The 12,970-nt window shown below is 48.6% G+C and overlaps 1 protein-coding gene across 4 annotated transcripts in view; it reads right to left on the reverse strand.

The window, feature by feature from the left end:
* Positions 1 to 12,970, reverse strand: part of shroom2a (shroom family member 2a) — a 95,689-nt gene that overhangs the window by 23,764 nt on the left and 58,955 nt on the right. For all 4 annotated transcript variants that reach the window (XM_036979028.1, XM_036979029.1, XM_036979031.1 and 1 more), the window contains one exon: positions 1,860 to 1,942. In XM_036979028.1, the coding sequence (XP_036834923.1) occupies positions 1,860 to 1,942 (83 nt within the window). The remainder of the gene's footprint in view (positions 1 to 1,859; positions 1,943 to 12,970) is intronic.

Below are 12,970 nucleotides of genomic sequence, written 5' to 3' on the forward strand. Positions count from 1 at the left end.
CTCGCCAGTTGTTCCGTGCATGCTCAGAGTACACATCCTGGTAATCTGTCTGGCCCTGCGGCTTTGTGAATGTTGACTTGTTTAAAGGTCTTACTCACATTGGCTGTGGAGAGCGTGATCACGACTATGATATTTCAGATTCCCACGCTGAACCGAACAATGGCCATTTTGGGGGTCTAGTAGAGAGCTAATGAGCCACATGCCTGCAGCAGATGGACCGGTCTTGTCTAGCCGAAGGTCTGATGTTGACATATGAGCAGCCTGCCGGGCCAGGGAGCAACTGTGTGTGTTGTCACAGCTGGGTTACAGCCATGCTACATTACGTACCACTGGTTTGACAGGGTTACAGCCATGCTACATTACATACCACTGGTCTGACAGGGCTACAGCCATGCTACATCACTGGTCTGACAGGGTTACAGCCATGCTACATTACGTACCGATGGTCTGACAGGGCTACAGCCATGCTACATTACATGCTACATTACGTACCACTGGTCTGGCAGGGTTACAGCCATGCTACATTACGTACCGATGGTCTGACAGGGCTACAGCCATGCTACATTACATGCTACATTACATACCACTGGTCTGACAGGGCTACAGCCATGCTACATTACGTACCACTGGTCTGACAGGGCTACAGCCATGCTACATTACGTACCACTGGTTTGACAGGGTTACAGCCATGCTACATTACGTACCAATGGTCTGACAGGGCTACAGCCATGCTACATCACTGGTCTGACAGGGTTACAGCCATGCTACATTACGTACCACTGGTCTGACAGGGCTACAGCCATGCTACATTACATGCTACATTACGTACCACTGGTCTGGCAGGGTTACAGCCATGCTACATTACGTACCACTGGTCTGACAGGGCTACAGCCACGCTACATTACATATCACTGGTCTGACAGGGTTACAGTCATGCTACATTACATACCACTGGTCTGACAGGGCTACAGCCATGCTACATTACGTACCACTGGTCTGACAGGGTTACAGCCATGCTACATTACGTACCACTGGTCTGACAGGGCTACAGCCATGCTACATTACGTACCACTGGTCTGACAGGGTTACAGCCATGCTACATTACGTACCACTGGTCTGACAGGGCTACAGCCATGCTACATTACGTACCACTGGTCTGACAGGGCTACAGCCATGCTACATTACGTACCACTGGTCTGACAGGGTTACAGCCATGCTACATTACGTACCACTGGTCTGACAGGGCTACAGCCATGCTACATTACATGCTACATTACGTACCACTGGTCTGGCAGGGTTAAAGCCATGCTACATTACGTACCACTGGTCTGACAGGGCTACAGCCACGCTACATTACATATCACTGGTCTGACAGGGTTACAGTCATGCTACATTACATACCACTGGTCTGACAGGGCTACAGCCATGCTACATTACATGCTACATTACGTACCACTGGTCTGACAGGGCTACAGCCATGCTACATTACATGCTACATTACGTACCACTGGTCTGGCAGGGTTAAAGCCATGCTACATTACGTACCACTGGTCTGACAGGGCTACAGCCACGCTACATTACATATCACTGGTCTGACAGGGTTACAGTCATGCTACATTACATACCACTGGTCTGACAGGGCTACAGCCATGCTACATTACGTACCACTGGTCTGACAGGGCTACAGCCATGCTACATTACATGCTACATTAAGACGATCATCCGTTTCACAGGGCGAGACAAAACTTGAACACTCCAGTTGAAATTTCTCCTTGGAGGATTGCTATCAGAGCAACTTTCCCCAGACAGCAATGTAGTGTAACTGTATAACTGCAGGGATATTAATGAGAGATGCTCACCTCGCAGTGGTGTTGTTGTCCTGTTGGGCAGGTTGGCTCTCCAGTTGGGAATATTCTGCTGACTTCCTTCCTGGAACGTGGCTCTGAGAGGAAGATAGAACATAAATGTTGTAAACTCACCATCCATCAGACTACAACCCTCGCCACTGTAGCAACTGACAGGACAACAACCCCCACCACTGCAGCAACAGACAGACAACAACCCTCACCACTACAGCAACAGACAGCAACCCTCACCACTGCAGCAACCCTCACCACTGCAGCAACCCTCACCACTGCAGCAACAGACAACAACCCTCACCACTGCAGCAACAGACAGCAACCCTCACCACTGCAGCAACAGACAGCAACCCTCACCACTGCAGCAACAGACAGCAACCCTCACCACTGCAGCAACAGACAGCAACCCTCACCACTGCAGCAACAGACAGCAACCCTTACCACTGCAGCAACAGACAGCAACCCTCACCACTGCAGCAACAGACAGCAACCCTCACCACTGCAGCAACAGACAGCAACCCTCACCACTGCAGCAACAGACAGCAACCCTCACCACTGCAGCAACAGACAACAACCCTCACCACTGCAGCAACAGACAGCAACCCTCACCACTGCAGCAACAGACAGCAACCCTCACCACTGCAGCAACAGACAGCAACCCTCACCACTGCAGCAACAGACAGCAACCCTCACCACTGCAGCAACAGACAGCAACCCTCACCACTGCAGCAACAGACAGCAACCCTCACCACTGCAGCAACAGACAACAACCCTCACCACTGCAGCAACAGACAACAACCCTCACCACTGCAGCAACAGACAACAACCCTCACCACTGCAGCAACAGACAGCAACCCTCACCACTGCAGCAACAGACAGCAACCCTCACCACTGCAGCAACAGACAGCAACCCGCACCACTGCAGCAAGAGGCAGACAGACAACAATATTTCGATTCTTGTACGTTAGTGAAACATCCAGTCGGTTCTACAGTTCTAAAACAAGATTATTGAAGGTTTTGTGTTCTCTCTCATCTGAGGGTGTGTCTTTGTGTTAACCTGGATTAATATTTGTTTTTTACATTACTCACTCAGTCAACTTGTCCTAACAAGATGAGGTCATACAGTGCCTTCAGAAAGTACTTTACCCTTTACTTTTTGCGCATTTCTTGTGTTACAGACTGAATTTAAAATGGATTCAATTGAGATGTGTCACTGGCCTACACACAATACCCCATAATGTCAAAGTTGATTTTTTGTCAATAATTTTTTTGAAATTAAGAAGAAAAAAATATCTGAAATGTCTTCAGTCAATAAGTTTTCAACCCCTTTGTTAAGGCGAGCCTAAATAAGTTCAGGAGTAAAAATGTGCTTAACAAGTCACATAATAAGTGGCATGGACTCATTCAGTGTTCAATCATTTTTGAATGACTACCCTATCTCTGTACCCCGCACATACAATTATCTGTTAAGACACTCAATCGAGTAGTGAATTTCAAGCACAGATTAAACTACAAAGACCAGGGAGGTTTTCGAATGCCTCGCAAAGAGGGGCACTGATTGGTAGATGTGTAAAAATTGTAAAAAGCAGATGAATATCCCTTTGAGCATGGTGAAGTTTTAATTACACTTTGTAATGACAGGGTATATTGATACACCATCCAAATAAACTTTTCTGAGTCAAGATCACTTTCACAGCAAGCCGAGAACTACCGCTCAGATATATATATTTTTGAACATGAACCTAATAAAAACGGTTCTGTAGGAATGGGGTTTGTGCAGTAGGTCTAATACATTATCACAGCATATTGGATATATTGTTCTTATAATGATGTGCGCTGAGAGTCGGGAAGCAAGTTCAGTGCATAATTTAATGAACAAAACAAGAAATACGCACAGACAAGAAACATAAACAATGACGTCTGGGGAAGGAACAGGTAGACAACAAGGAGGTTGTCCAGGTGAGTGTAAAAATGTGCAGATGCGTGTAACGATGGTGACAGGTGTGCGCCATAACGAGCAGCCTGGTGAGGAGAGGGAGCGGGAGCACAACGTGACAGTACCCCTTCCCCGGCCGCAGGACACCGACCAAGACGACGATCCTGGGGATCAGGAGCGGACAACTCTGCTAAGGCGCGGGAACCTGTCGATCCAGCTGAGGCGTGGGAGCATGGCGACCTAGAGTACCGGAGAGAGAGCATACGTGACAGTACCCAGTCCCCGGCGTGTTCGGCTACAGCTGCAGGACGCCAACCACAGGGACGATCCCGGGGATCAGGAGCGGACTGGTCGCCTCTGCTGAGGCGCAGAAACCTGATGAACCCGGCTGAGGCGTGAGAGACTGATGAGCCGGCAGAGACTTCCTCAGCTGCCTCGGTCAAGGCACGGGAACCTGTTCACCCAGCTGAGGCATGGGAGCCTATCGAATCCGCTGAGGCATGGCAGCCTGTCAATCCCGCTGAGGCAGGGGAACCCGTCGAGCCAGGGGAACCCGTCGAGCCAACTGAGGCAGGGGAACCCGACAAAGCTGCTGAGGCCTCCCAGGCAGCTCCGGTTCTAACACCCGGACCCGACATCACCTCCAAAACAAAAAAACACTCCCTGATGTTTCCATTTGGTGAGGCATCATTCTATAACGATGTGCGCTGAAAGTCGGGAAGCAAATTCAGGGAGTGCATAATTTAATGAATAAAACAAGAAACACGAACAACGCACAGACAAGAAACTGAAACAATGACGTCTGGGGAAGTAACCAAACGGAGTGACATATATAGGCCAGGTAGTTAAGGAGGTGATGGAGTCCAGGAGTATCATAATGCGCTTATGCGCGTAACGATGGTGACAGGTGTGTGTTACGATGGTGACAAGTGTGCGCCATAACGAGCAGCCTGGTGACTAGAGGTCGACCGATTAATCGGCCGATTTCAAGTTTTCATGAATATCGGAAATCGGTATTTTTGGGCACCGATTTGCCAATTTTTTTAAATATTTTTTTTTACACCTTTATTTAATCTTTATTTAACTAGGCAAGTCAGTTAATAACACATTCTTATTTTCAATGACGGCCTAGAAACGGTGGGTTAACTGCCTCGTTCAGGGGCAGAATGACAGATTTTCACCTTGTCAGCTCGGGGGATCCAATCTTGGAACGTTACAGTTAACTAGCCCAACGCCTTAGTTTTGTTGACGTTGAGTGTGAGGTTATTTTCCTGACACCACACTCCGAGGGCCCTCACCTCCTCCCTGTAGGCCGTCTCGTCGTTGTTGGTAATCAAGCCTACCACTGTTGTGTCGTCCGCAAACTTGATGATTGAGTTGGAGGCGTGCGTGGCCACGCAGTCGTGGGTGAACAGGGAGTACAGGAGAGGGCTCAGAACGCACCCTTGTGGGGCCCCAGTGTTGAGGCACAGTGGGGTGGAGATGTTGTTGCCTACCCTCACCACCTGGGGGCGGCCCGTCAGGAAGTCCAGTACCCAGTTGCACAGGGCGGGGTCGAGACCCAGGGTCTCGAGCTTGATGACGAGCTTGGAGGGTACTATGGTGTTGAATGCCGAGCTGTAGTCGATGAACAGCATTCTCACATAGGTATTCCTCTTGTCCAGATGGGTCAGGGCAGTGTGCAGTGTGGTTGAGATTGCATCGTCTGTGGACCTATTTGGGCGGTAAGCAAATTGGAGTGGGTCTAGGGTGTCGGGTAGGGTGGAGGTGATATGGTCCTTGACTAGTCTCTCAAAGCACTTCATGATGACGGAAGTGAGTGCTACGGGGCGGTAGTTGTTTAGCTCAGTTACCTTAGCTTTCTTGGGAACAGGAACAATGGTGGCCCTCTTGAAGCATGTGGGAACAGCAGACTGGTATAGGGATTGATTGAATATGTCCGTAAACACACCGGCCAGCTGGTCTGCGCATGCTCTGAGGGCGCGGCTGGGGATGCCGTCTGGGCCTGCAGCCTTGCGAGGGTTAACACGTTTAAATGTCTTACTCACCTCGGCTGCAGTGAAGGAGAGTCCGCATGTTTTCGTTGCAGGCCGTGTCAGTGGCACTGTATTGTCCTCAAAGCGGGCAAAAAAGTGATTTAGTCTGCCTGGGAGCAGGACATCCTGGTCCGTGACTGGGCTGGATTTCTTCTTGTAGTCCGTGATTGACTGTAGACCCTGCCACATGCCTCTTGTGTCTGAGCCGTTGAATTGAGATTCTACTTTGTCTCTGTACTGACGCTTAGCTTGTTTGATAGCCTTGCGGAGGGAATAGCTGCACTGTTTGTATTCGGTCATGTTACCAGTCACCTTGCCCTGATTAAAAGCAGTGGTTCCCGCTTTCAGTTTCACGCGAATGCTGCCATCAATCCACGGTTTCTGGTTAGGGAATGTTTTTAATCGTTGCTATGGGAACGACATCTTCAACGCACGTTCTAATGAACTCGCACACCGAATCAGCGTATTCGTCAATATTGTTATCTGACGCAATACGAAACATGTCCCAGTCCACGTGATGGAAGCAGTCTTGGAGTGTGGAGTCAGCTTGGTCGGACCAGCGTTGGACAGACCTCAGCGTGGGAGCCTCTTGTTTTAGTTTCTGTCTGTAGCTTTGTTAAAATCCCCAGCTACAATGAATGCAGCCTCCGGATAAATGGATTCCAGTTTGCAAAGAGTCAAATAAAGTTTGTTCAGAGCCATCGATGTGTCTGCTTGGGGGGGGATATCTACGGCTGTGATTATAATCGAAGAGAATTCTCTTGGTAGATAATGCGGTCTACATTTGATTGTGAGGAATTCTAAATCAGGTGAACAGAAGGATTTGAGTTCCTGTATGTTTCTTTCATCACACCATGTCTCGTTAGCCATAAGGCATACGCCCCGCCCCTCTTCTTACCAGAAAGATGTTTGTTTCTGTCGGCGCGATGCGTGGAGAAACCCGCTATCTGCACCGCCTCCGATAGCGTCTCTCCAGTGAGCAATGTTTCCGTGAAGCAAAGAACGTTACAGTCTCTGATGTCCCTCTGGAATGCTACCCTTGCTCGGATTTCATCAAGCTTGTTGTCAAGAGACTGGACATTGGCGAGAAGAATGCTAGGGAGTGGTGCACGATGTGCCCGTCTCCGGAGTCTGACCAGAAGACCGCCTCGTTTCCCTCTTTTTCAGAGTCGTTTTTTTGGGTCGCTGCATGGGATCCATTCCGTTGTCCTGTTTGTAAGGCAGAACACAGGATCCGCGTCGCGAAAAACATATTCTTGGTCGTACTGATGGTGAGTTGACGCTGATCTTATATTCAGTAGTTCTTCTCGACTGTATGTAATGAAACCTAAGATGACCTGGTGTACTAATGTAAGAAATAACACGTAAAAAAACAAAACACTGCATAGTTTCCTAGGAACGCGAAGCGAGGCGGCCATCTCTGTCGGCGCCGGAAGTGTTCTGAGCAAGGAACTTAAACGTTAGCTTTCTTACATGGCACATATTGCACTTTTACTTTCTTCTCCAACACTTTGTTTTTGCATTATTTAAACCAAATTGAACATTATTCATTATTTACTTGAGGCTAAATAGATTTTATTGATGTATTATATTAAGTTAAAATAAGTGTTCATTCAGTATTGTTGTAATTGTCATTATTACAAATACCTTTTTTCTTTATTTTTTTATATATAAAATCGTCCGATTAATCGGTATCGGCTTTTTTGGGCCTCCAATAATCGGTATCGGCGTTGAAATATCATAATTGGTCGACCTCTACTGGTGACCTAGAGGCCAGAGAGGGAGCACACGTAACAGTTCTTCTCAAACCATATATTTCAAAACTCGAGCTTTGATAACAAAATAGATCAGTTGGTGCAGCACTTGCGTTCAAGGCAAGTGAGAATGTCAGAGCTCTAGAAAGATGCCAGAATACCAAGTTGGATGACCGATCAAAACTATTTTTCCCAGTCGGATCTAGTTTTTTCCCAGAGTTCCCAGTTGTCTTGAACATGGCATTATTTTCAGCAGAGGGAGAGAGAGAGCAACAGAGGGTCCACCTCTCACAGTCCCTGCTCTCTCCTTTTCCTCCCGTGAGACTGACCAGAGAGAGGGGACTCAGTCTTCCACCTGGTGGCGAAACTTGAGTCGCAACACATCTGCCTCATGCACAAATTCATGTTCCTATGACCAGAGAAAGTGAAATATTCTTTGATATTAAAATAGACATGACGAGCTGCTAATTATAATAAAAATGCAGGGCTATCGATACACCTGGCTACTCATTCATTGCAGCACGAGTAGAAGTAGGGAGAAGCGCATTTTATGTTTTTAATAGTGTTGAATAAAAACGTAGACATGAACTCAAAAACAGCAGCGCTTTGCTGTATTCTATGACAGTCTCTCTGTGGTCATGGTTTTAAAAGTTGTGAAATCTCACGTAGGATAGTATCAAACTTTGCTGTGGCCGGGGTCGTGGAAGCTGTAGGGACTGTGATTTGAGCAATCCGATTGGGCTGCGCAGTAGACAAACTCCACAGATTTCCCGGTCAAAATGGGAACACTGCCTGCCCGGTGCGCAGGGCTTCTGAATCAAGTGCAACTACCGCCAACAGGGCTTCTGAATCAAGTGCACCTACCGCCAACAGGGCTTCTGAATCAAGTGCAACTACCGCCAACAGGGCTTCTGAATCAAGTGCAACTACCGCCAACAGGGCTTCTGAATCAAGTGCAACTACCGCCAACAGGGCTTCTGAATCAAGTGCACCTACCGCTAACAGGGCTTCTGAATCAAGTGCACCTACCGCCAACAGGGCTTCTGAATCAAGTGCACCTACCGCCAACAGGGCTTCTGAATCAAGTGCACCTACCGCCAACAGGGCTTCTGAATCAAGTGCACCTACCGCCAACAGAGCTTCTGAATCAAGTGCACCTACCAACAACAGAGCTTCTGAATCAAGTGCACCTACCGCCAACAGGGCTTCTGAATCAAGTGCACCTACCAACAACAGAGCAACACCAATGATTTAAAGTACGCCCTGAATGCCCTGAAGATCGACCAGTCGATCGTGACGGACCGGTTGATGACCACTGAATTAAACCAAAAGGCCCACCCTGCAAGATGTGGTAGTCTGGGTATTGCTCACACTGAGCTCTGCCAAAAGATCTCTCCTGTCCCAGCACACTGTGGACTACACTGGGACCTGTCCCAGCACACTGTGGACTACACCAGGAGACCCCCTCCTGTCACAACACACTGTGGACTACACCAGGAGACCCCCTTCCTGTCCCAACACACTGTGGACTACACCAGGAGACCCCCTTCCTGTCCCAACACACTGTGGACTACACCAGGAGACCCCCTCCTGTCCCAACACACTGTGGACTACACCAGGAGACCCCCTCCTGTCCCAACACACTGTGGACTACACCAGGAGACCCTCTCATGTCCCAACACACTGTGGACTACACTGGGACCTGTCCCAGCACACTGTGGACTACACTGGGACCTGTCACAGCTCACTATGGACTACACTGGGACCTGTCCCAGCTCACTGTGGACTAGACCAGGAGACCCTCTCCTGTCCCAGCACACTGGACTACACCAGGATACCCTATCCTGTCCCAGCACACTGTGGACTACACCAGGAGACCCTCTCCAGTCCCAGCTCACTGTGGACTAGACCAGGAGACCCTCTCCTGTCCCAGCTCACTGTGGACTAGACCAGGAGACCCTCTCCTGTCCCAGCACACTGGACTACACCAGGATACCCTATCCTGTCCCAGCACACTGTGGACTACACCAGGAGACCCTCTCCTGTCCCAGCACACTGTGGACTACACTGGGACCTGTCCCAGCACACGGTGGACTACACTGGGACCTGTCCCAGCTCACTGTGGACTACACTGGGACCTGTCCCAGCACACGGTGGACTACACTGGGACCTGTCCCAGCTCACTGTGGACTACACTGGGACCTGTCCCAGCTCACTGTGCACTACAGTGGGACCGGTCCCAGCTCACTGTGGACTACAGTGGGACCGGTCCCAGCTCACTGTGGACTACAGTGGGACCTGTCCCAGCACACTGTGGACTACACTGGGACCTGTCCCAGCACACTGTGGACTACACTGGGACCTGTCCCAGCACACTGTGGACTACACTGGGACCTGTCCCAGCACACTGTGGACTACACTGGGACCTGTCCCAGCACACTGTGGACTACACTGGGACCTGTCCCAGCACACTGTGGACTACACTGGGACCTGTCCAAGCACACTGTGGACTACACCGGGACCTGTCCCAGCACACTGTGGACTACACCGGGACCTGTCCCAGCACACTGTGGACTACACCAAGAGACCCTCTCCTGTCCCAGCTGTACATTGTAGAATAATAGTGAGGACATCAAAACTATATGGAACATATACGGAATCATGGAGTAACCAAAAAAAGTGTTAAACAAATCCAAAAAACACTGCTCAAAAAAAGTAAAGGGAACACTAAAATAACACATCCTAGATCTGAATGAATGAAATATTCTTATTAAATACTTTTTTCTTTACATAGTTGAATGTGCTGACAACAAAATCACACAAAAATGATCAATGGAAATCAAATTTATCAACCCATGGAGGTCTGGATTAAAGTGGAAAACCACACTACAGGCTGATCCAACTTTTATGTAATGTCCTTAAAACATGTCAAAATGAGGCTCACTAGTGTGTGTTGCCCCCATGTGCCTGTATGACCTCCCTACAATGCCTGGGCATGCTCCTGATGAGGTGGTGGATGGTCTCCTGAGGGATCTCCTCCCAGACCTGGACTAAAGCATCCGCCAACTCCTGGACAGTTTGTGGTGCAACGTGGCATTGGTGGATGGAGCGAGACATTATGTCCCAGATGTGCTCAATTGGATTCAGGTCTGGGGAATGGGCAAGCCAGTCCATAGCATCAATGCCTTCCTCTTGCAGGAACTGCGGACAAACTCCAGCCACATGAGGTCTAGCATTGTCTTGCATTAGGAGGAACCCAGGGCCAACCGCACCAGCATATGGTCTCACAAGGGGTCTGAGGATCTCATCTCGGTACCTAATGGCAGTCAGGCTACCTCTAGCGAGCACATGGAGGGCTGTGCGGCCCCCCAAAGAAATGCCACCCCACACCATGACTGACCCACCGCCAAACCAGTCATGCTGGAGGATGTTGTAGGCAGCAGAACGTTCTCCACGGCGTCTCCAGACTCTGTCACGTGCTCAGTGTGAACCTGCTTTCATCTGTGAAGAGCACAGGGCGCCAGTGGCGAATTTGCCAATCTTGGTGTTCTCTGGCAAATGCCAAACGTCCTGCACGGTGTTGGGCTGTAAGCACAACCCCCACCTGTGGACATCGGGCCCTCATACCACCCTCATGGAGTCTGTTTCTGACCGTTTGAGCAGACACATGCACATTTGTGGCCTGCTGGAGGTCATTTTGTAGGGCTCTGGCAGTGCTCCTCCTGCTCCTCCTTGCACAAAGGCGGAGGTAGCGGTCCTGCTGCTGGGTTGTTGCCCTCCTACGGCCTCCTCCACGTCTCCTGATGTACTGGCCTGTCTCCTGGTAGCGCCTCCATGCTCTGGACACTACGCTGACAGACACAGCAAACCTTCTTGCCACTACTCGCATTGATGTGCCATCCTGGATGAGCTGCACTACCTGAGCCACTTGTGTGGGTTGTAGACTCCGTCTCATGCTACCACTAGAGTGAAAGCACCGCCAGCATTCAAAAGTGACCAAAACATCAGCCAGGAAGCATAGGAACTGAGAAGTGGTCTGTGGTCACCACCTGCAGAACCACTCCTTTATTGACGGTGTCTTGCTAATTGCCTATAATTTCCACCTGTTGTCTATTGCATTTGCACAATAGCATGTGAAATTGATTGTCAATCAGTGTTGCTTCCTAAGTGGACAGTTTGATTTCACAGAAGTGTGATCGACTTGGAGTTACATTGTGTTGTTTAAGTGTTCCCTTTATTTTTTTGAGCAGTGTATTTTATATTTGAGATTCTTCAAAGTCTTCAAAACCCATTGCCTTGACAGCTTTACACACTCTTGGCATTCTCTCAATCGGCCATAGGAGGTAGTCACCTGGAATGTATTTCAATTAACAGGTGTGCCTTCTTAAAAGTTAAATAGTTGCAATTCTTTCCTTCTTAATGTGTTTAAGACAATCAGTTGTGTTGTGACAAGGTAGGGGTGATTCTGAACTTACAATGGCTAGCCCCAAGTCGTTGTGTATTTTTATCTTGTGCATTTTGCTATTTGCCTCATGACTCCTGCATGCTTTGTTGACTATGAACTTTCTTGTTTACCCATCTGTGGGACAGTCTGTTTGTTCCCACACTCGGGATTCTGACTCTCTATTGGTTACACAGAGTTTTGGCCTCCCATCCTATTCTAACCACCTCTCACTGGCTTTTGTATTCATGTTACCTGATGAAATTGCTGTATAATATGATCTTGTTGCCATCTGATGCACATTCAGATGTCATAAATCAGCACTGCAGAGCTCTCCCTGTCCGCTGCCGTGCCCTGATTGTAATACTGTTGATGATATCTGGAAATGTGAATGTACTGTTGCTAGCTCCAATTCTGATTTGTGCTCTGATATCTGCTTCACTGATTTCTGCTCTCATAAAAGCCTGGGTTTTCTGCACTTTAACACCAGAAGCTTATTACCTAAAATGTACCAATTGAAAGTGTGAGTTCACAGCTCGAATCCAGATGTGTTGGTCATTACTGAGACGTGGTTAAGAAATAGTGTTTTGAATACTGATGTTAAAAGGTTATAACCTTTTTGGGCAAGACAGATCTTCCAAAGGTGTGGGAGTGGCAATCTTTACCAAGGATCACCTTCAGTGCTCAGTTGTCTCCACCAAGTCGGTCCCCAAACAATTTGATTTGCTGGTTTTAAGCATTACACTTTCAAATAGCTCTTTGTTGACTGTTTCTGGGCGCTATCGTCCTCCATCATCACCGGCCTGTACCCTACCTGCCCTAAGCGCTCTCTTGGCCCCTTACACTAAGTCTGAATTTGTCCTGCTTGGTGACTTAAACTGGGACATGTTTAGGACCAAGTCCTAAAGCAATGGGACTCCTTAAATCTTTCTCAGGTTATTACC

The sequence above is a fragment of the Oncorhynchus mykiss genome, chromosome 5 (assembly GCF_013265735.2).
Source record: "Oncorhynchus mykiss isolate Arlee chromosome 5, USDA_OmykA_1.1, whole genome shotgun sequence".
Lineage (NCBI taxonomy): Eukaryota > Metazoa > Chordata > Actinopteri > Salmoniformes > Salmonidae > Oncorhynchus > Oncorhynchus mykiss.